Here is a 24,174-nt window from a genome sequence, read left to right on the forward strand (position 1 = left end):
GAACGACTCGCTCAGCTGTCTCGCGCCGTTAAGTTGAACGCGATTATGCACCCTACAGACTCGTTAACGTTGGTCTCCTGAAACGTTTCGTTGAAAAGCTAACACTTTACTACATTGTGCTTCGAACATTTTGTCTTCAATTTGATGAATTATGCGTCCACTTTCTCCTCTATCTCTCTTTCATTCACCTTTTTTTTTCTCTTCTTCTCTTTTTTCTTTACCAAAGTTGAAGCTCCATCGAAAGACGCTTCAGCGTTACACCATCCCTTTCCGTCAAGGCAATTTCCACAAAGGCAGGCGATATAGCGTCCAAGGCTCCCTAACTCGGAACATGTAAATTTCCTATCGAGACTCGCTTCAAGATTCACAATATAGGACACCAACACAACAAGTTAGAACCCCCACAGGTACCTCTTACGGAAAGAAAGAAAACACTTCCCCCCGTCGCAATTATTTTTGCTTCGTTCTCTGTCACCCGCCGTGCCGCATTCCTTCAATCCTATTAAGATCACTATGGCAACAGCCAAACAGGATAAAGTTGTGCGAAATCTTATCCGTCAGACGCAGATGTCAGTCTAACCACGTCTTTCATGCAGCGCAGTATATGCAGCGCACCCCTATTAGCTGGCCCATGCCTTCTCAGGCCGTGGCCTTGTTACGGCGCAAGAAGACTTCGTTGGGACTCACCCTCGTCATCGTAATCGCCGTGGTCATTGTAGTCGGCCTCGAACTATCCGCCAAGCGTTACGACTATCAACCAATCAAAAGTCACCTGCGGCCTCGAACTCGTGTTCTTCGTCACCGTCGCCCTTCCTGCGAAGTCCCAGCACACTTCAGGGGACCGGCATGGAACCGCGACCTGTGGAACATCGCGAACTCCGATCCAGACGCTTCAACGACACCGAGACTGATAGATGACCCGTTTCTACTCGTCGCAATTGCATCAGCTCCGAGTAATTTTGACCGAAGATCAGCTATTAGGAAGAGCTTGCCCGGATCCTCTCGTGTCCAAGTTGTATTCCTGATCGGTGAATCCCGAAGTCCAGAACTCACTAGAGAAACAATCATCGAAGCCACCGACAAACGAGACGTCGTGATCGGTCCTTATGCCGACACTTACAGAAACCTCACACTGAAGACAGTTCACGGCCTCCTGTGGTCGCACAGGACGGTTCGGCCCAACTACGTCCTGAAGACAGACGATGACTGCTTCGTCAATTTGTGCGTCCTTTTAGAACTCCTGCAGAAACGAGGTGATTCTCCACGTCCTCTCTATGTTGGCAACATGCGCTGGGAAAGTAAAGTGATTCGTGATCCCTCAAGTCGCTGGTTCGTTCCCGAGCACGTGCTCCACGCGACCCAGTACCCACCTTACGGTAGCGGTGCTGGGTACTTGCTCAATAACGTGGCCTTAGACCTTTTCGTCGGGGACGTGCACTGCGTTGGACCTTTTCCGAACGAAGACGCTTACATTGGTGTGGTGATGAACATCGCGAGTGTAACGCCTGTTCAGAGTGCTAGGTTTGCTACGAGAAGTCCAGGTCTGTGGATATGCAATTTTCTTTACGTTGTCGTCGTGCACGGTGTCTCCGCATTGGAACAAGGAAAGTTTGCTGAAAAAGTCGCAGTGGCAAATCAACGGTGCCGTGGAAAATTCATAGATACGGAGTGGAATTAGGAAGAGTGGTACAGAGAGGGGGAGATAAAACTTCTGTCCCGTAAATTGTGTTCATTTCTCAGGAACGTATGGCGGAGAGTTCACATTGTTCCCCTCCTTCAAAAGCAGTGCTCCTGCACATGAGGACACGTCAAGCACCACAGGGCGCGGCGGGGACGAGTTGTTGTTGTTGTTGTTTTTAAGTGTTGAGAGAGGTCAGCCAATATTTCGCTTGCTACTCTTCAAAAAGAAAAAAAAAGGAAAGAAAAGTTCACCCGGACAAAAAATAAATAAAAAATATAAAAAATCCCAGACACAGGACGAGGTTCGGGCTGATTGTCCTGTGGTAGAGCCACATGCAGGGGAGCTGCTTCACCATGGCGAAATATATAGTGCCCCATACTATGACCGATGTACTTTGTCTTCACTTTCGTCCCATATTCCATTGACGATTGATACCATTGGGGTGAGGTGGTACAGAAATGGCCATTTTATCATGCAACTGTAAGTTGCGAGATGCCTCCATATGGCGTTGAGCTGAGGCACCGTTTACTCGTCTGATGCGGTCAAAGCGACATATTAGCCAATCCAGATCGAAGTCTTTACTGGAGCACCAATCACAAACTAGAATCAACAAAGAACTCCCGTACGAAAAACCAGCACGACGAGCGCTGCCACCTATGCGCTACATGACTGCTGTCGCGTTGCGCGGAGATATGCCCGGAGATAATTACCTATTAGGTGAATCATTGTCTGACCGTAACAGATTACCAACTCTGTTGTACCTGAATCATGCATGCATACTCGTCAACGAACACATGTCAAAAATATAACTTGAGGTGTTAATGTGTGTCCCACCAAGAGCGTTTTTCCGCAGCGGCACATAATCATTTTATGCATAGTCATGGCGCATTCCATTGGCAGAGCTGGGTCAAAGTTTTGCCCCGGGAAGGGACTAAAACTGTTCAATTGGCAGGACCGGGTCAGACGTTGAATGTTTCATTGGCGGAGCAGGGGCAAAACGTTTGCTCGAAAGAGCAATAGTTTTTTACCCAGGCGCCCAAAGCAAACCCCGGAAGGCACAGGGTCATGCGCTACGCACCGCGCGTTTCGCAAACTCGTGTGATCACGCCTGGAGCATGCACTCAAACCCCCACCAGCGCGGAGCAAAATCGGCTCTCCCATAGCCTCCTATGGCTCTCCCAATGGAAGACGCCATAAAAGAAGTGGCATATATGCTGTGGAAAACAGACATCACTTTCAAAAGAAAAGCGCTCGGCATTTTCAACGTCTGGGCTAGCTCTAGTTGCCTATCTATGTTTGTAAACAAATGACGTCATAGTGTTCGACAGCGCCACCAATTTGGCAGAGTTGAACTACGCTCGAAGCTAAGGGGCGAACAAGGTCGCGCCCGAAGAGGGCCTTGAGGGGATTACGATGGTCCCTGAATAGGAGACCTAATATAAGGAGGCATAATATAATAATAGGAGGCAGCGAACAAGTGCCCATTCGTGGAACCCAGCCCTCCCCTTCGGATTTGTTTCGGTTTCAGTCAGTCTACCAACGTCATGATGACGTTTCTCGGGAAGAGGTCTATAGACGGGCATTGGTTTTGAGGGGCGAGAGAGGAAGCCCAGTTTTATTTACACAATTCAATGCGATGCTCCATTCTTGTAGTGTCTGGCTTTTAGCTCCATGTCGCAGCATCACTATCGCAGCTCGACAGCTACCTGCTATAGCTTATGTCTTCAAAGTCCCGCTGACTCGCAGCTCGGAAGCAGAATCCGTTGTTGAAAATGTTATTTTTTGTTTAGCACCATGACTCTCTAAAAACGATTTCCGTGCGCGCTAAGGTGTCACTCGTCTCTTCAGAATCCTGCCAGATTTATCACCCAAAGATCTCCCAACGCGTCTGGCAACGTTGTTCCTCGAAGGTTCAATTTCTGTCTCCTTATACCACAGCTGCTGGCAGTCTTCCAATGTGGCGCAGAGAACGGAGACGCGCGCTGCTGCTAGGAGACGGACGCCGGCCGGTGTCACCTGTACTCTTGGAGAATCCGAAACTATGAAGTTTTTGCGGGTTCTTTCGAAAGCTCATCGAAGAGCGTTATGTTCACTGATGGTATTTGCATTTTGCGTACTGAAATTTTGAGCGTGGTTAATTTATAATCCGAAATAATTTTTTTAAAAGTCCGCAGCGGGAATTTAAATGTGATCACGTGGACACGGATAATTACGCACGTACATGTGCCCACCAGGAACAGCACTCATACAGACTTTACGTTACTGATTTTCGTACTATCCGAATTCTGATCAATCAACGATAGCTGTATCCACGTCGCACGGCAAGTTTCCCCGACGCTGGCTGCCAAAGAAGCTGGCGATGATCTTCACTGCACATTTTAAAGTTCTGTCCTGTTCTTCCGGCGTCCCTAACTTAGGATTAACTTCAACCATGTCCAAAACTTTCAGGCTATCTGCAAAAGACAGAAAAGTAAATTATCGGCCAGGGTTTTTCGAAGCCTTGTTTGTAACGAGCCCACATGGAGTATAACACCCGGCAATTTATGCCTGATGAAAAACAGGGGGAACCGTACCTGTCCGGCTGATTTCCTCAGCGATGACTAGGGCCTCACGAACAGTCAGACCACCAACAACTAAAGAAAAGCAGAGACATATAGCGTCATATTCGAAATAATCAGCTAATATATCGATCATCTAATCAATCGCTAGCTCGGAGCAAGTCGGTACAAGGCAACTAAGCTGGATATAAAGGGCGACGGCAGACCCATGAGCCTGAAGAACGATGAAGACGCACGCATGAGAGAAATACCACCGTACATGGACTTGAGGACGCGGTGAGTATACGCCGGCTAGTCTAACGATTATGATTGTTTCACCACGAAACTATACTATTTCTTTTTATTCCGTGTCAGCGCCGCGAAGCAACTGTGGCTATGAGCAGCGTGCAGACGTGGACAGAGGACAGCAGGAACGAGTGGTGGACAGGGAGAACTGTGCCTACTGGAAAGTCTTCAGTCTGGAAAGTCTTCAGAAAACCCTGGAAAAACCTCAGACAGCACAGCCGGTGGTAGGATTCGAACCCACCACCTCCCAGTCTTCGGCACGAACTTGGCTACCACCAATGAGCGGGACGCCTTAACCCACTCGGCCATGCCGCTGATGAAACTATACTAAGTAAATAGAATGGGGGGTCAGACAGGTAAGCGGGCATGACAACAATAGACCTCCCCCTGTTTGTAAACAAATGACGTCGTGGTGTTCGACAGCGCCACCAATTTGGTAGAGTTGAACTACGCTCGAAGCTAGATGCGAACAAGGTCGCGCCCGAAAGCCACGGTCTAGAGGGAATTACGATGGTCCCTGAAACGGACGCGACCTTAGGTCCTACTTTTCTTTCGATAGGAGGCAACGAACAAGTGCCCATTCGTGGAGCCCAGCTCTCCCTTTCCGATTTGTTTTAGTTTCAGTCTGTCTACCAACGTCATGATGACGTCTCGGGTAGAGGTCTGTTCTCGTTGGGCCCTGGCTGTGCCGCGTCTTCAAGATGAGTGCACTTGATACATAAACGATCGACTGTTTTCAAGAACAGTCTTTACATCTTGAAAGGAAATGTTTTTAATCCGAATGAGTGAACTACACACTCTCCCGTGCCACGTGCGTAATCCACCATGGCCTCGTGCAAGCATATAAATGTTCGCGGACATGCACCGGCCGTCATTCTGAAAGAGTTTGCAATAAGCACGGATTCCAGCATGCGCTCTTTGTCATAACGTGTTCGCCTGAGTGATCCTCTTTCCCCTACTCAGTATATCCTCGTTGTGAGTAAACCTCGATTGTTCGTTGTTGGTCCTAAACTCGTCCAGCCCCCGCTGCGTCTTCCTTCTTCCTCAAGCTCAGAGAACAGCCACCAATCGATTACTTTACCTGGAGTTCCCGTGCTGCGTGCGACCTGCTCGTCAACGGCATCAATGTCGAAGCTTACATGAAGCTGTTTGGCTCCACTGCAAAAACAAACATAGTTACTTTCACTGTGTGTATGACTCTCGCTTTTGCATATATTCAAGGGCTCGGACTCGGAGACTCAAGGGGCTACCTGCACCAGAGACGGAGTTGTTACACTAGTCGAACACTAACATCGTACGGGCTTTTGTGTAAATGTATCGTAATGTAAGGAATATACTATTCGTCGTATAGTGGACTATAGTGAGACCACGGTCATTAAGACGGCGAAAATAATGTCGTAGCACCCACCTACCTCATGTGAGGGAAGCTTGCCTCACGTCCTTCTGACATACCACGGCTCACGAAGGGATGAACTTTTATTGGGCAGTGACATCGTTATTGTTACGTATACAATTCATTAATAATTGTTTTGTCTAATTTGAGAGCATCATCCAAGCCCCGACTTTAAATCACTTTTAGGCACGTCACCGCAAGCCAACTTTCGGAGTGGTGGACGACGATGCAGGAAGCCTTGAGCAGGTAACCAACTGTACCTTGTCGTCGGCAAGCGCTCGTTTGGAGACGTCTGATCAGACGTAAATAAATAAATAAATAAAATAAATCAAGATATTGACTATCGTTACTTTCTATTTTTATTTTTTTACTCGCATGAACTACATCTGAACCATACTGTGGCAGCGAATAGTCCAACTTTACGCGTAGGAAACTATGGTGTACGAGTTAAAATGATGCTTACGTAGGATTCACCCTCCTTATGGCCCTCTGGACGACTTCGCGGATGCCATATCTGTCAATGTCGTCCATGCTGTAACAGGGGATGCCTACATGGTCGATGAAGTACCTAATCGGTGAAGAGAAGCACCACGGTTAGATGACGCGGCATTATGGGTCAATCATACGTATATACATGTTTGTTACTCATACCTTTCGTAACTGTCCACATCCCTCAAGGCGATGTAAGCAAAATTTTCTTTGTGCACGCTAGAGTAGTAGTACATACGGCACAGGTCAATAAACTGAAGAGAGGATCTTAAATTTCGCAGATGTGTCCTTGCAGCTTACCATGGTCGAATCCACTCTAATCCGTTAGGCTTAGTTGTAAAGGGTTCCATTTCATGAATCAAGAAGGATACTGCCATGCCGTGAATGCTTCCTGCAAACAAACACACATAACAAATTTGGTTTTCTGCGGTATACCTTATGGCATCTTATTTCTTATGTCTTGCCTCTTTATCCGCAGGCATGTGAATCATGAAGAAAAGAACGACAGGAAATCGCCGAATACGCCGTTCTACAGGGTGTCCCAGAAGACGTGTCATTGAATGATAATAAAAAACTACACCTAGAATCATGCGGTCAACGGCATTTGTTCTTACTAGGTTTTTGCCACCTGCTGATGTGAATGTCATATAAGGTAATTATGTACATTTTTGCGAATTGAACTCGAAAATTTGCCAAGTAAAGGTCACATCTTTATCACACCGATGTGAAGAGCGTGCCGAATTTCCTCAAATTAATGATAATTGACAACGATATTGAGGAGCTATCTCATCGGAAAAAATAGCCGAACATCATGCTGTACGGAGCTCCCAGAGGATATCGCGCGCCGAACTTTTCAGCGCAGTCGTTGTGAGCCCGACGGAAGGAGGTTGAAAACCCAGCCCACACCGGCATCGTTCAAAGAGATAACACGGGCATGGCTTATCACGTCCGGCTTCCACTGGGATTATGCTTTCCCTCTCCCAATTTCAGCAACTGTCACTTTTTCTACTATCACTCTATGGGCTGGGCTTGCAACCTCCTTTACGTCGGACTGACGGCGATTGCGCTCAAAATGTTCGTAGCGCGTTATGCTCGGCTACTTCGAAAAGCACAATGTTCGGCTATTTTTCCGGATGGGATAGCTCCCGAATATCGCTGTGAATTATCATGAATGCGAGTAAATTCGACACGCCCTTCACATTGGTGGGTTAAAAAACTTGGCAAATTTTGGAGTTCATTCCGCAAATATTTACATAATTAAACTTGCGTTACATGAGATTCACGTCAGGAGGTGGCAAAAACTCAGTAAGAACAAACGCCGTTGAACGCATGATTCTACAGGTGGCGTAGTTTTTTAAATTATAATTGAATGACACATTTTCTGGGACACTCTGTATGTAGATGGAAGGTAAGTTATGCAATCCTATAGACAAGTAGACATCCATGGACATCGTGTCCCCCTTTCCACGTATATTAACCGCTACCTTTTCCCCTCTTCTTACACGTACACACAGATAAGTATTTTTTTTTTTACTTTCACCATATAAGTGATTTGGAGTAGCCAGCCCCTCGGCTGTATGGGAGCCAACCACTCCGTATTCTTTTCTTACACACAACCATAAGCGCATTGGAAGTATCCATTCACGTGGATTGATATCGAACTTCAAAAACTACCTAGAACAACGTAAATAGACCAACCGCTGTTTGTAAACAATCTGCGTCACAACGCCTGAGGTCGCGACCCGTCGCGTTGGCGAAACAAGCCACGTGCGATGTCAGCCTCAGATCACATGCGCTGCCTCGATGGTTGTTTCCGATGATGGACGCCATTGCGCGAAGGAGATACGGAGGCAAACTTCATGGGTGAGGCAGATACTACCCGGACCTCATCTCAAGAACCGCGAAAACCACGAATCACACGACGGCAACACCAACGTGGGCTTGTTTTGCGAATGACCCACACTTTCCCAATCGCGTTACTCTCAAACCACCAGTCACCATGCGCTCCTTAGCCTCGTTCCCAGCGACGACACAACAGGGGTGGACTGCCAAAATCGCTCTTCCCACTGGGATGAATGCTGGTGGCCGCCGCCGTTAAATGAGTACGACTGACGATGACGTAACATTCCATATAACTAGTCATCCGGTAAACATCTGAGCAGCGTCCCAAGCAGCAAAATGTACTGAAAGTCGAGTGCAATAGGGGTGGACGGGTAGGTGGAAGGCCTTGAACAGACTGATGAAACTAAGGAACATTGATAAGACACATACCGTCCACCCCTATTGCACTCGACTTTCAGTACATTGTGCTGCTTGGGGTATCAACGTTTGAAAGATCAAGGAAAAAGAAGATTGCTTGCTTCCGCGTACGATATGCACATTTGTTCACGTGAGGAGTGCTGGCCGATGCGATATTTTTTCTACGCCGGTTCCCGAGCGGGAGAAAATGAACGGGCACGAAATGAACACGAACGAACACGAAAATGAACGAAAACACACGCGGGAAAATGAATAAACTCGGCAAACGGCAATCCACACGTGCAGTTCCTGTGACTACCACGGGGGGCAGCACTAATGGCGACGCCCATTCCCTGATTCGCGTTTTTTGTGTTGACGGGGCTGAAATGTTTCTGTCAGCTGCGCATTATTTTTTCTTTTCCCTCAGCTCATATCAACGAAGCCAACCACAACCAGCGTACTCTTATCACGTGCATTTTGACGAGAAGATAAACAAAGGCTGATCCCTTAAAGGGACGGTCGCATCCGTTCAGGTCGATTTCGAAACTGCAGTGTCATTTTATTCCTCCTGGACCACGTACTGACCACGGTATCGAAAATCCCACGCGAAGGAGTGTAGTTTGATTGTTATTCAATGCAATACATGACAAGAAAAGACGTACGCAAAATGTTGAGAGTATTCCGGAACTGCCTCTCTGGAAAAACGGGAAAACGTCATTCCCGAAGAACCAATGAGGACGCAACCTTGAGAAAAGGAATGCCGCGACCGTGCGGCCGTCTCATGGAGTTACGGGACGTCTGGACAGCGCCTTTCCTCCTCTGAGCGCTTCCCTCTGGCTCCTCCGCATAGGGTGTGACGTCACGTCGCCGGAGCTTCTGCAGCCGCGGAAGCAGCGCTGACCGTTAAAATTCGTTCATTCATCTTAGCGCTTTTCGAACGAATAAAATAAAATTGAATAGCCGGGTAGATTGTCGGCCGATGCCGAACATACCGGTTTCACAGATGGGTTTGCGGATGCGACCGTCTCTTTAAATGACGCGACGTGGTCATCAGGAGTCCGCCAATCATGACCGTGCTTTCAGCGGCCGTAGCTGTGAAGACCAGCCGCTGCCAGTCGCATGGGCAGTCACTGGTAGCCACAGAAAGCCTTTTGTTTGACATCGTCTGCAGCGATTGGCTGAAGCGGGCACGTGGCGAAGGAGTGAGAGGAGACATTAAGTAGGCCTTCTGTATCTAGGTGGCGTTGGGAGAGGTCACGTGCTACGTCCAGCAGAAGTCCGTCTGGTACAAAAATGATGTGGCTCCCGCAAGCCCTCTCGACAACCGTTTTTCTGCTACAGCAAAAATAACGAGAACGCTGACAAACTTTTAAATGTGCGCAGTTCACCGCTTGAGACGAGTCTAGTCGAATGTAATTTCCTAACGTAGGAGTTGATCCGAACAAAAGCACCACAGCGCATAACTTCGCGTAGACAGCGTGTAGACAGTTTTCTAGAATATTCTGTCGACGTAGAAGGATAGACTCCAAGTTCTAGCGCTAAAGGAAAAAACAATTACCACTGTTGGTAGATTTGGCCGTGTTGAGATCAGCGTGAGCATCTACCCAGATGACGGCTACATCGGAATGGGTCGCCGCGGCGTGGCCAGCGATGGTACCAATGGCACAACTGTGATCTCCTCCAAGTGTTAAACATATCTTGCCTTCTGACACGATGTTTTCTACAGCATCACATACCTGAGACAAAAGACAGACGGTGTTAACTGGCGGTCTTGCTTCGAGAAGTATACGTTGTCAAGCGCACTCTCTGTTACTATAAGAACCAGTTTGTGTAGCGACGTGCTACGTTTTCATAATTCTAGACCTTTCCTTGGAGCCCGAAAAAGAGAAAGAAAAAGCACTAGCTATCTTTCAGAACTAAAAAGTTCAACTACAGTCCAATAGTCAAAATTTATTAGAACAACGGCCCAGAAGGCAGGAACTGAAACAGAAACCGGAACGTAACCGCAATTCGCCATCGGCACTTAATCGAAACGGTAACTTGAAATGAAAAATGTGATTTCGGTTACCGGTTCGTATGAATCGGTTCAAGCGTGAACTCGAACAACTTTGGATGCGATATTTGTACAACTCTGATTAGTGGTGTAGTACGTGTAGTACGTGGATCTGTTAAAGTAGATATCTTCGTCATGTGTTTTTCAGTCAGAAGTTACGTAGTCAACATGCCATCTTATGCGCTTGGACCCATAATCGTGTGACATAACGCATCGCATTTCATGTATTGCGTACGCTCCTTATATGAGTTATGAGCTGTATTATTTTGATCATTTAAGATAATAAGCGTTGCACGTTGTTTGTTTCGAAATCTGCTTGCTTAACCGCTCAACGCGCGCAGTTTTTCTTGCCTTGTACACTCTTTAAAAAAGGGTGTACTTTAACTCCTTTTTCTTGACACATATATCACTACCCTTTGGAGAGTACCATTACTCTCAAAAAGGAGTCTCCTCACACCCACAAGGGAGTAACACTACTCCCTTACTCCCTATCGGAGAGTAATATTACTCTCCAGTAGGGAGTAAGGGAGTAGTGTTACTCCCTTGTGGGTGTGAGGAGACTTGTGGGGGACTTTCTCTCACAAGGAGACTTGTGGGAGAAAGTGGGGTTACGCTCTAACTCCCTACTGGAGAGTAATATTACTCCCCGATAGGGAGTAAAGGAGTAATGTTACTCCCCTGTGGGTGTGAGGAGACTCCTTTTTGAGAGTAATTGTACTCTCCAAAAGGGAGTGATATATGTGGCAAGAAATAGGAGTACACCCTTTTTTTTAAGAGTGTAGCTTGTTACAGCACGAACAAATTGAATGTGGACGAGATAATAGAGACCGCAACAAATTATTTTGCGGGGAATGTCACTGCTTTCTTCGGCCTGGCAGATGGCACTGCATCACCCTTTCCGAGCGGAACAGCTAAATATGTTCACTTTTTACCCGCTTGCACTTTGTAGCTCACTTTGCGACATCCACGCAGCCTGCTGATACGTCCTAGAGAAAACCGAAAAAAAAAAAGAGAAAAAGATACCGGTTCAACTGTTTGGATACCGGTAACGGCAAATATTAAAACGGCGAATCCCGTAACCGTAACCGAACCGATATTCGTTTCGGTTTCAGTCCCTGCCAGGAGGTTGCCATAATATAGCCACAAGGTGGCCCACTTAACGTGGAATATCGCCATTTATGGTAATTGTGTATAAAATTACGGCCGTATAGTTACAGCGCAGACATATACCAGGCATATTTCTTTTTAGATATAGTTACGGAGAAGTTATGACAAGCCACTAAGCCCCGCAATAACGTTATAGGGTGACCGAGATAAACACGACAGAACTCCAATAAAAATACACTGATATCGTAAGATATATCCCCATGCAAGAAAGTTGAAGGCTCACTGACATTCCCGAACGCATGTGCAATATTTGTCGGCGACAAATACCGCACAATGGATCCGTGGATGTCCCGTGATAGATAAATCCGTAAAACTATGCTCACGTTTCTAGCGGTGGTACCGACGAGAGAACTTTCCAGGACTTTTCCGTCCCGCACATTGGGTAAGCCTTCGATTGTGACGTCACCTCTGTCGTGAACCTCATGCCCTGTGAAGTAACATTGAGAAAGAGTCACGTGATTTTCCCCCTCAATAGTCGTTTCGTCAAAACCTCGATGATGTCGTTCTTTAGTTTCTGGAGAGAGACATTCGGGAAAAGGAATGTTCACTTCTAGGTTCGACGTCGCCGTTTGAGGTAACAAAATGGGTTGCACTATATAGCGATGAAACAGCTCCAGGGGGCGTGGAAGTGGCAGGGGTTTTAACCGCTTTAGATCAGGTTGGGCGTAGTTCCTGTTTTATAAGCCAAAGAAACCACAATGTGGGCTTTCTCTGTCCCTGCCATTCGTAAAAAAACAGTTCCGAGTAGCTGTGGAACCTTTGGTACTCGGAGCTGGCATACACCTACAGCTGCGTCGGCGCATTTTGGGCAGACTTTAATACGATTGTTTCCCTGTCTTTAAGAGTTCTAAACATATAATATGTTCATACTTCGCAATTACCTCTTACGAATGCGTTGCAACTCGAACCCAGTTCAGATGCCTAGGAAGCTTTACAACTTTTTCTGAACGCGTTCGTACTGCAAGTACACGAGACAAGAACCTTCACTAAGAACCTTCCGCGGTGGAGCCTTCGTGGCGAAAGGCGTGACGTCATGTGCTTTCCACTCCCGCCACCTGCATCACCACACCTTACGTGATACCCAAGGTCGCATCACGCTACCTTCGCTTCATTCCGCGAGAAGAAATAGTTGCCATCCAAAATTTAATCGCAACTACTATACCTCACCTAGCTCCCTGAGCCTATCCAGGACACCGGCATTTCGAAGAAATTTCGGTCCTTCTTCCACTCCAGCTTTTCTCTATACAAAATCAAAAATTGTTTAGCCAGAAGAAAAGCAATTCAAGTCAACGGCATATTATTCGCGGCAACACAAAAGAACAGAGATTGTTTCGAACACAAAATAGCAGAGTTCGAGGTAACTCGTTACTGTAACTAAGTTCTTTTTTTTGGTAACTTGTAACTTAACTCGGTACTTTTGCGCCGTGGTAACTTCCAGAGGAACTCGTTCCTTTTTCAGGTAACTTTGCCACAGTAACTTCAGTTAAGTTCCAAGTTACTTTTAACTCGCTTTTCACTCACGTCCACACACACGGACACGACCTTGTTCACCTCTAGCTTCGAGCGTAGTTCAATTCTACCAAATTTGGCGCTGTCGAACACTATGACGTCAATTGTTTACAAAGAGGGAGAGGTCTATTGTTGGACATAAACGAAAACGATCTAAGCGTGTTCCACTCCTCCGCGGGCAACTCAATGTCTAACTCAACTGCTCACGCGCGCTGCACCTGCATAATGCTGTTTTGTGTCCGGAGTAACTTGGAAGTAACTCGTTCTTTTTTTTATAAGTAACTCAGTAACTGCGAGTTACATTTCATGCTGAACAACTTCGTTATTAACTTAGTTACATTTTGCACACGGTAACTTAACTTGTAACGAGTTCTTTCTGACGGGTAACTTCTCAATCTATGCAAAATAGTATAAGTCAGTGACGTAGCCAGGGGGAGGAGTTCGGGGGTTCAACCCTTCCCGAATTCCTGGCTTTGGTAGTGAATTTGGGAAAGGGAAAACGGGGTGAAGTACCCGTCGTGAAGTTCCTATAGAATGTCTCCCAAGAGATATTTTTCTGGCTACGCTGCTGACAGAAGTGAGGAACTTAGCTGTTGCTCAAAGTACACACGCAGGAAATATTGGTTGACGCGGAAGGATTTTTTTTTCTTGAAAACGTGGTAATGTCTCGATAAATACCACAACTATATGTACCTTCAATAGATGAACAGACGCGTGGATTCCTGAACATTAAATACTATAAACGCACGACAGAAATATATTTCACCGTCGTAAAGTGAGAAAAATACGTAGCAAAAGATAATCGTAAATAGCCGAATATTAAAATATACTAAACCTCAAATTTTTCTATACTAGTTTACCCCACATGTTGAAAGAAAAAGAAGAAAAAAAAAAGTTAGTTCCCATAGTTCCCATCTCATCTTCTCGCATCTATAATTTACATACGGAAGCCAAATAATACTATAAAAGTGGTCAATTTTATAGATAAATAAATCATAAAAATAAAATATATCGTGTCCTAATTCGCGATTTCGCTAGGCGGGACCATTTAGGGAATATTTCGCGCAGGACTTTGATTTCGCGATGGATGCCCCATGCTCCCAAGCAGCACAATATCTTGGCCCAATCTTGGTCCAATATTGGACCAAGATTGGAGTCATTGGACCAACCAATGGGTGTCAGCGCTAATGGCGGTGCCCATTCGTTGTTTCCCGTAAACATTAGGTCGCACTGGTGCGACCAGCTGTTCCATGACGCTTGATGTGCGAAAGCATTGAATGATTTGAAAAGATTAACAGCAGCAGCTTTGAACTGGCATCTCACATGGAAACAGTTGAAGTGAAGTTGTTCCTGCCACGTCATGAGAATCCCATTGCTTGAGGGGGAGAAGATGTTGAATGATGATGAATGCATACCGAAGCAGAAGAGAAAGTGTCTGCAGAATCTGTACAGTGCACTTTAACTTTTTTAAACTTTACTTTTCTCTAAAAACTTCTACATCAGAAGTGTGATTTGAATATGAGCAAAATTTGGAAGAGTCACACGCGTGTCTGAGGAGGGGAGGGGTAGCTGGTGCGCTCTCGCTCGGATATTCCACACATAACACGAGTGTCCCCTTGCCCATATACAACCGCCTCCCCCTTTCGCAGATACATGCCTATACGCCGATACTCGGCGCAGATTCACGGTTCGATGCGTGTTCTCGCAATTTGCCACTTTGCTCAGATAATGCCTTCCTCCCCATTTAAGAGGGGATACGAGTGAGGCGGCATCTCCGATTCACGATTTTTTCGCATGTAGATGGCGGCACACGAACATACGGGTCTCAGCCTGAAGGCAGCTGTAACCATTACCCTTAGTACAAATAACTCACTCCTCCGCAGGATTGTGTAGTCCCATAAACACGTGCGACCTCCTTGACTATTGAGATGCAGGGATTTCACGTCATGTTTGGGTTGCCAAGGTCAACTCAGCTACAGAAAAAGAAGGAAAGAAAGAAGGAAGGAGGTCCCGACGAACGCCAATTCTTCTCTTTTGTCCCTTTGTGGACTGCATCTGGTGACTTCTTGGTGTTATATTATCTTAGCTTGTCTGACTTTCTGGACACAGAGCAGAGTCCTAATGTTATATTTCGTTGGCCTTCCCTTATTTATATTCACCTGCCGATTTTTCTTTGGCGCTGAGTTCTCACACTAGAACATTTTGCGGACGGAATGTATATATGACGCAATGTTTGTATTTAACTGACTATTCAGTTTTAGTGTATTGACTTTGCGTCTGTGTGCAAGTGAATCGAAATTTATTAGTCGCTACAAGCATTAACTGAATAAGTCCTTCGAAACCTAGACAAGATAAGCCGTGCAGCGGACCTTTGCATTTTGTCTTCTTTGTTTTTTCACGGATAGCGTGGATGTGCAGAGATCCAAGACTGCAGATGCATACTCTAAATGAGGTGGGACTAATGTTTTGATTGATTGGTTTGTAAAAGAAAAAAATGGAGATGTTAGTCCCGAGCCACTCAGGACTAATGCTTTACATGCTGTTAATTTAATATGTTTTGTTGTACCATGGCGAAATTTCTTTCTTAGTATCCACAGGCTTCGAGTGGCTTTCGCGCACACATAGATATCCCATTTCAGAACTTTCTCTTTAAATTTGCCCAGGGTTAAATTTAAAGGGTGCCCAGAAGAAGCACAGACTGTCGGCTGCTCCCAACGTGAGGCCATTTTCTTCAATATGTGTAGTGCGTCGGATTGTTCCCACTGTTCTGTTCAGCTGCGTTGTTCGTAAATGACAAAGGTCTTAAAATAACCAGTGGCCTCCCCTCTTCGGCTGAACAAAGCAAACAAATAAATAAAAAAGTAGAGGAAACTGATTGCCCACACCGCATGCTCGAATCAAAAGTTACAGAAAAACAGGTGCGTACGACGCACTCCACGGAGCTTTGAACTCCTTTCCAACAAACGGCGTTCGATCAAACGGCATTCGACCAAACGACGTTCGATGAAATGGGCGGACACCCAGTTTTAGTTTATTTACTTTTCGCCTATGTCTTACAGGTCAGCAGCGTCGTTCGTTTGTGGTGGATAAGTAGAGGGACAGTGTGTGGAACGCAAAGCGCTAGCGAACTAGTGCAGCGAATGATATCGTTTTATGTCACTATTGAATGGCGTGTAGAATTCATCCTCTATTACCACACGAAAAAAAAAAAAAAAGAAAAGAAACTTCATTTTCAACAAATCGGGAGAGCGAATGATAACACTCCTTCGCCTGTTGGTATATTTCATCATATATCCACAATTATGCCCCTGTGTTTTTGGCCGCGCAGTCGCCTGCGGGACCATTTTTTCCGCCCACACAACCAGGGACCATTTTTTCATACACCCAATTGAATACGAATAAATTAAGCGACTCCTTGAATAACCGTACCGGATACATATGCAACATATGTTGAAACATAAACATGTACGGTATGTATGCGTAAGCAGATAGCTGATATAGCACTTACTTTGTTTTATGCCCTTTATGTGCCGGCCTTACGTATATGCAGCTTCGAGAGTATTCAAATATATTCAGTTTGGAAGAAACATATATTCGATTCGGGATTCGAACATTGAATTCCATATTTGATTCGGAAATGGAATTCAATATACGATTACTCGCTTCCGTGTTCCAAAAATTCAAATATTCACAAAGTCCAAGTAAAAGGCAAAGTCCGAAGTCGACCAGTACACGCGTTCCAAAAGCAGATATTCCTCAGGTGATATTTTTCCAGGGCACGTTTCTTCAAGGAACATTTTTTCCGGGGACATTTTTTTGGGAACATTTTTTCCTGGACCCGCCCGAGCCTGGGACACTTATGAGATATTGATCTAAGACATTAATCTTACGACATTTTGTGTGTGAGACTATATACTTCACTCTGGGCTGAAAACTAAAAAGGCCGAGAGCTCGGAAGACCGAACTATCGAAAGCCAGAAGCCACCAAGAAATGAAAAATATATATTCGAAAAGTTACATCTGCTACATAACGTAGTTCCACAACGCTGTGCTCAGGACAGGTATTGGGAATTAATGTGCTAAATGCTTTTTATGCATTTAAAATAACTTTGTATGACCTTGCCCAGCGCATGCCACTTTTTGGCACAATCCCTCGTGTACTGGGGTTGATCTTACAGCTGTGGATAGAGAAAGAGCTTCTTTTGAAAAAGTTATCTTAAAAAGTGAATTTCTACGTGGATTCTTTTTCAAAGTTTTATTCTTAAATTAATTATTTCGCTGACATCCTCTTGGAATTCCTTATTTTTCGGCCTTTCCATAATCCAGTCTACGACTGTTTGATATTACCTCATTTAAAAAAAGAAAGAAAGAAAACTGTCTTTCAATTTCAACACATCGGGAGAGCGAATGATAACACCAACCGGTCTCACTGTGCCTCACCTCCCCTAGCCTTACCGTTCTTTTTACGTGCATGCGATGCGAGACGAATATTGTGTAAGTCCATTGGCAGGCTATTTAGCAAAGGTTTCCTGGTCTAATGCCGCCTATTCTCCCTATTCTCAAGGCCTTCCCATTATTTTGGAACGACCTACCCAACGTGGATCTCTCCAGACAGGTTTCACGACCTCAATTTGGCGCTTCCGCTGCCGGGGAAACCCCTTCTGGGATAGGGTGCCAGAACAGTGACTGCATTCCGCGGAGCGATATGAAGTTCTCTTGTGACCGGCAATGTGGCGCTACTGTACGATGGCAAGACGGGGCAGTTCACGGAGCCGTACATACCTTAAGTTTTTTCAATATTGTGAACAACTGGAGGCATGGACAGACATAACATGGACACGAACATATTCAAGAAAGAATTTCGCGTAAATGCTACTGGTTACATTTCACATATGTGCTACAGTAAACGAGCTACGAGCTTGCAAAAGCGAGAGACCGAACTTATAGTATTTTTGCAGCTTTCGTAAGGTTTTAAAAACTTCTGCAAAAAAAAAATTGCAAATGTCTCCAATGCGAATTGTTTGAAATTCGAAAATCTATCGAACAAGGCCATTTTGGTCCAAATCGGTTCAGTATTAGCTGCAAAAGATCGCATTGTTTCGCCCATAGAGAATACATGGGGCCGCCGGAGGTCGTATCCCCTCTTAAGAACATATTTCAACCATATTTAACATCTTCTTCAAAAAAAAATTTTTTTTTTCTATACAATGTTCAACATAACTTGTATCTCTACGCAAACGCAGTTTTACACGCATATTCTTGTACTCGCTAGTACACGAGCCAACAATAGCGTAGAAAAAAAAAAGTCTTTTTTTTTTTTGTGTGTGACGGGTTCTATAGAAACTTCACATGGTTGGAGGATACTGCCCACTTTTCCCTTTCCCAAATGCACTAACAGGAGTACCATATCAAGGAGTATGAACCCCCGAAACCACACTCCTGGCTAAGCCACTGCGAGCCAATACCCGCAAGACCTGAGATACCCCCGAAAGGGAGTAAGTTATAGACACGTTTAAAACTACTCCAATAGGGGGGTGCACTTACCTGTCCGTGTGCCAGCGGCATGCCGAGCACACCGATCTCTTTTCTCGCATGCTGCGCCCTTCCTACGTGAAAACATCTCACCGACAGGTACACAGCACGCCGTCCAAATTGACTCATATCCCCTAAAAAACGAAGAGCACTCAACAATGCAGACGAGACACCATCACGAGAACAGCTTCGTATATGGTTCGACGAACAGACCTGCTTTGGCTCGCGCACAAAAATGACAGAATGGGACGAGAACCTCCTCGCAACCCTCGCGATAAGCAATATCAAAAAGAGGAGGATCATCTCCTAGGGCTCACTGAGGATGATCGATAAATAAGCTTTCCGATTGGGTTTTGGTTCTGGAGAGACTGCAAGGTTCGTACTAACAGTTTCCCTCTCCTATCTCTTACGGCACTTACCCAGAACGAGCCTTCAGGTATACATGCAACTTCCTCCTATATTTAGCATCATTACATTAATAACTGACGTCACGGCAGTTGGGTGATCTCTATACTCTAAGGAGGTATGAAGACTGCATTCCGATAACACTTTGTACCGGTACATCGGAGCGTAACATTTGAATGCAGTGTAATGAACGTAACATTTAATGCAATGCAATGTTAACATAGAATGCATAGCAGGCATAACATAGCAGGTATGTCTAGCCAATCCTAACATCGAAACGATCGTTTCGATGTTAGAATTGACTAGGCGAACCTGCAAATGGGTTAACATGAATCGATAATTCTATGTTAACATTGCAGTCATGTTACACTGCATTGCATTAAATGCTACGTTCATTACACTGCATTCAAATGTTACGCTCCGATGTAACAGTACCAAGTGTTCTCGGTATCCTTCCTTAGAGTATAGATAATAATAGTAATTCGATAATAATAATAACCGAATTATTATTATCATCTATACTCTAAGGAAGGGTACCGAGCACTTGGTACGGTACTGTTACATCGGAACGGAACATTTCAATGCAGTGCAATGAACGTAACCTTGAATGCAATGCAATGTAACATAACTGCAATGTTAACATATAATTATGAATTCATATTAGCACGTTTGCTGGTTTGTCTAGCCAATCCTAACATGGAAACGACCACATGCAGTTGACATTCGAAATTTTCCGTACGCATATTATCTCCCAGAAAAATATAACATATTTTAGGATATTTTGTCAGATATTTATTGATAGATAAAATAGATATCAATCATGTCAAAACAGCCCGTCAGATAGCTGCAATTTATGGTAGCTGGGCAAATGAATGAAGGGGCGACCATCCACGTAATATTATAATGTGTCATCTGTGATTCTTATCTCATAGATCCCTAGCATTGTGTCTTGTCTGTCTACTAAAGTCAAGGGCCTTATCATATCACAACAGCACACAATACGTTGCAATCTGCAAAAGCTGAAGTCGAAAATAGCAGACAGAAGGTTTGTTATCCTGACCAAAGGAAACTGATATCGCGTATCAGTAGTTTCTGACGTGTTCGCTGAATTTTATCTGTGGTGAGGCATCTTGAAATGTGATTACGCTGCTGTCAGATAGATACTACGACTCACCAACTGTGCCCTCACAGGGCGTGTAGAAACCGATAGCTCGGTCCAGTTTCAAATCTGTGTCACTGTTCCTTACCTGATGATAACAGTCTACATATGTCTTTGATTCATATTTGACTGAAAAACATGCGTTTTGTAAAAAAAAGCAGGCCACTGTTCAGTCTGTGACCCATACAGACGTCTACCTAGGCTATGCCAGGCTTAGACATGCAAGGTTATTATGATGGTCAACAAAGCTGTAACCTCTTATCTTCATGGCGCTCTAGATAGGAGATAGGGCTTCGTCACAGAGGTCCAGACAACAAAATAAATACTTATAGCCTTGAGCGAAAGAGGAGCCAAGTACGATCTGTAGATGCAATGTTTTATTTCTGTGCAGGATATACGCGCATATTTTACTCGTAATTATATTAATTATCTGGGAAAGACGCTAGTTTCGTTTGCGCCCTGAGGTAAGCGCAATTGAGGGGTTGCCAAAGTGGTAATTACGCTGCTGACGTAGCGGGAGGTAGCCGCTGTACAAGGATGACAGTGAGATGCAAAAAGGCAAAAATTAGATGTGAAAAGTGCGTTCTGCGCGGTACGAAACAGAACAGAGTACCCAACGGCCGCGCCGGGGACCCAACGAAATAAGTAGTGGTCACTGCCAAAAGATTGTTTGTGTTTTGGGCACGTGAAGTGAAGACATCTAATTTCCTTGGAGTCCAAAAGCACTTCTGTACCTTATTCTAAAATTGCATGTTCGAGTCAAGCGCTTTGGGGCCCTAATGAATAAAGAGTGGTCACTGCCCACTGCGTAAAACGTTGTTTGGGTTTTATTGGGCATGCGATGTGAACGACACCTAATTTCTTCGGAGTCCCAAAGCACTGTGTGCCTTATTCTAAAATTGCATGTTAGAATATTTTAGAATAAGGTACCCAAGCGCTTTGGGGCCCTAAGGAAAAAGGAGTAAGGACGACAAATCCTCAGAGGATTTGTCGTCCGTCCTTCTTGTTCCGTGTCTCTCGGTCCCCTACCATAAGCATTTGAGCTAGCTCGTGGAAAGACGCGAGCCGGGAGAGGGTCGCGCACGTCGTCCCACAAACAGGCTGGTGGAACAGCGGGACTATGGCCGTATAAGCAGGACATGTCCAACCGGGACGTCTAGACACTTTACTAATAACGCACGCATCATTATAACAAGCAATAACACAGCATATTATAGTACCTGACAATCTCTCGTAGCAATGTGGTCACGCGAACAATTCGTTTCTTCGAGGGATGTCTTGTATAGCGAGGTCTACAGAAAACTTAAGCCAGTCTTCAACGCCAGAAGTACACATGCTTCCATCGACGAACAATATTCTAATTAGACAGCATTAAGACAGTGTCCTCGAACTACGAAGCACGCAAAACAATATAAAAAGAAAGACACAGAAGAAGAGACGACGACGCTATGGTTACGGCGGTTATGCTATGGTGCACCTTCCAGTCCACCATAACGATGGTCACCATTATCATTCTGCCATAACGAACTGCGGCCTATAGAAAGAAGCAGAACCGCTGCCTGTTTTCATACCACGTGTCTTTGCAATTCCTGGTCTCCTATCACCCACATCGCAAAATGTACACAAGTACATGCTCCTGTGGAGGAACCACTCGGGAAACACTGTGTTCCCGAAAAAATGTTCCACAAAAGAAGCCCACATTTGTATACCGGATATAACGATGAGCTGCGCGCCAGTCGTCGTACTAATAATATACGTCACTGCGCTTACCTCTAGAATATTTGGTGTCTACCAAACTGTAGCATTCAAATTCCCCTGACTTCTCCAGGTTTTCACTGACCATTTCAAGGTAATTCCCTGACCAAAACAAAACGGAACTTTGTGTCCGCTCCTACGTTTTAATACAGATCACTCACAAAACGGATCACTTATTGAATTCAAACAAACAGAATAAAACGTACATGTTTAACTACTCCTTTACTGTTTACGAGAACCAATTCTAGGGCAAACTATAGCATAGGCGTTTCCAGGATTTCTTCCAGGGGGGGAGGGGCGGGGGGCAAAGCGCTTCCGAGGGAGAAGGGAGGCAAGCGTGCAACCTAGGGGTTCTTTAACGTGCGCCGAAATCTCAACACAGGGCACACCACATTTAACGTCCCTCGCGGAAGACAGCGTGTCTGAGCAACTTGTATACCCTTCCAACAAGTTGCCACCGTCCTCGGCCGGCCGGGTTTGAACCCGCGGTCTTGGGATCACAGGCACACATGCAGTGGCGTAGCCAGACCTCCGAGGTAGGGGGGGGCTCGATACGAAAACTCGCCCCCCCCCCCCCCCCCCGCTGATCCTGGGTGCGACAACACGCACATACTCATGCACGCTGCAAAATGCGTTAAAAAAAAAAAAAAAACAGAACGAAAATAATTGATTTGGACGTGCACAATACGATTATACGATTACATGTACAGGCTGTCATGTCCAATGATGTGGTGTCACGAAATTGGAAGGATTTTGAAAAGCTCATACTTTGAAAACCATTCAAGAGCGCTTCTTACATAGACGCCATGAACTGCAAGAACTTTCGCGATCGTCACACTGTCCCCCCCCCCCCCTCCCCTATATATTATTTTCTCATCGGATTTGCACAATTTCCGTGGGTCGGTCCGTGGCAGGTAGGGGGGGCCCGAGCCCCCCCTAGCCCCCCCGTGGCACCGCCACTGCACACGTGCACCGACTGAGCCACCGAAGGCGGCTGACAATTAAGAGTTTTCCAGACTGGTAGACACCCTGTATAGAGTGCAAAACAAAGCATTGATCCACACACCTATAACATCAAAACTGGCGTTGCATTTCCCCCCAAAGAACCTGAAACCGGAACTAGTCCACCGTACGGCTACCACCTTTGCGTACGTAAAGGATAGCATGGTGGTTCTGCGCAATGCGCGAAGCTCTCTCTATGTTTTGCGCGTGCACAGAACCACCAACGCTATCGATAGCGTACGACACGCACGCGACACGACACGACAGCGACAAACACGTGCTGACGCCGCTCAGAGACCGTGCGCGCCAGAATGGACCTATATCCTAATTGCTTACGCATATGTGCGGGAACCTTCGATGTCCAGAACCTTCGAAGTGCCGAGTGCTCCTGCTTGCTCAAAAGATGGCGCTTTACGCAAAGGATTCGCGCGGAACCCTAACGGGATCTGCCCGGTAATCCTAACCCGACAATCGGTGAGCACTCGCTGGCTTGTTTTGGCCATGGCCAAGCGACAAGGCTAGTTCGCCGAAGAGCCATTGCTGAAGACTACGCGGGTGGTTCATTCTGGTCAAGCAACAAACCTGAATATGTCAAGATGTCATTATAAGCACGTTGTTGGGCAAATTTGCGGTTATGTATTAATACATTACACATAGTTGGGGAAACTACTTTTATGTTGCAATGCATTTCCTTGACAGTTTTGTAAAGTAATAGAGTAAAGGAGTAACATTACTCCTTTTTCACGTTTAGCAATGCATTACAAATATCATTGCTTTGAACAGAACGGTAGATGGAAAATATTTCGGGGGGGGGGTGTTCTATGGGGTCTTTACATAGGGGAGAATTTCTTTGCTTCCCTCTCCCAAATGCACTACCAGAAGGTACGATCTCGGGGGTGGGGGCTTAAACCTCTAAACCACCCCTTGGCTGCACCCGACTTTCAAAAA

General features: G+C 45.5%; 2 protein-coding genes across 4 annotated transcripts; one reads left to right on the top strand and one right to left on the bottom strand.

The window, feature by feature from the left end:
* Window positions 1–631: 631 nt before the first annotated feature.
* Window positions 632–1,678, top strand: LOC135375208 (beta-1,3-galactosyltransferase 1-like). The gene has a single exon (XM_064607923.1). The coding sequence runs from the start codon at window positions 632–634 to the stop codon at window positions 1,676–1,678; it is 1,047 nt and encodes a 348-aa protein (XP_064463993.1).
* A 1,585-nt stretch (window positions 1,679–3,263) lies between these two features.
* Window positions 3,264–23,671, bottom strand: LOC135375258 (arginase, hepatic-like). Of its 3 annotated transcripts, none has more exons than XM_064607994.1 (11): window positions 23,563–23,671; window positions 18,918–19,039; window positions 13,032–13,104; window positions 12,188–12,291; window positions 10,203–10,380; window positions 6,707–6,797; window positions 6,569–6,625; window positions 6,381–6,485; window positions 5,606–5,682; window positions 4,255–4,314; window positions 3,264–4,134 (listed from the first exon to the last, which is right to left on the bottom strand). In XM_064607994.1, exons 1-11 carry the CDS (start codon window positions 23,564–23,566, stop codon window positions 3,971–3,973), a joined length of 1,035 nt encoding a protein of 344 aa, XP_064464064.1. In that variant the 5' UTR covers window positions 23,567–23,671; the 3' UTR covers window positions 3,264–3,970. The 3 variants fall into 3 exon arrangements, with proteins under 3 accessions (XP_064464064.1, XP_064464065.1, XP_064464066.1); XM_064607995.1 differs by lacking the exon at window positions 23,563–23,671 and adding an exon at window positions 21,690–21,706; XM_064607996.1 differs by lacking the exon at window positions 23,563–23,671 and adding an exon at window positions 19,119–19,216.
* Between the last annotated feature and the right edge of the window lie 503 nt (window positions 23,672–24,174).

Source organism: Ornithodoros turicata, unplaced genomic scaffold (genome assembly GCF_037126465.1).
Source record: "Ornithodoros turicata isolate Travis unplaced genomic scaffold, ASM3712646v1 ctg00000843.1, whole genome shotgun sequence".
Lineage (NCBI taxonomy): Eukaryota > Metazoa > Arthropoda > Arachnida > Ixodida > Argasidae > Ornithodoros > Ornithodoros turicata.

Bases quoted from the DNA above. Each gene is read 5' to 3' on its own strand.
- LOC135375258 (XM_064607994.1), bottom strand. The intron at 6,486-6,568 runs GTATGAGTAACA...TTCACCGATTAG, and splicing joins GATGTGGACAGTTACGAAAG to GTACTTCATCGACCATGTAG. The intron at 4,135-4,254 runs GTACGGTTCCCC...TGTCTTTTGCAG, and splicing joins TGAGGAAATCAGCCGGACAG to ATAGCCTGAAAGTTTTGGAC.
- LOC135375208 (XM_064607923.1), top strand. From the start codon at position 632: ATGCCTTCTCAGGCCGTGGCCTTGTTACGGCGCAAGAAGACTTCGTTG.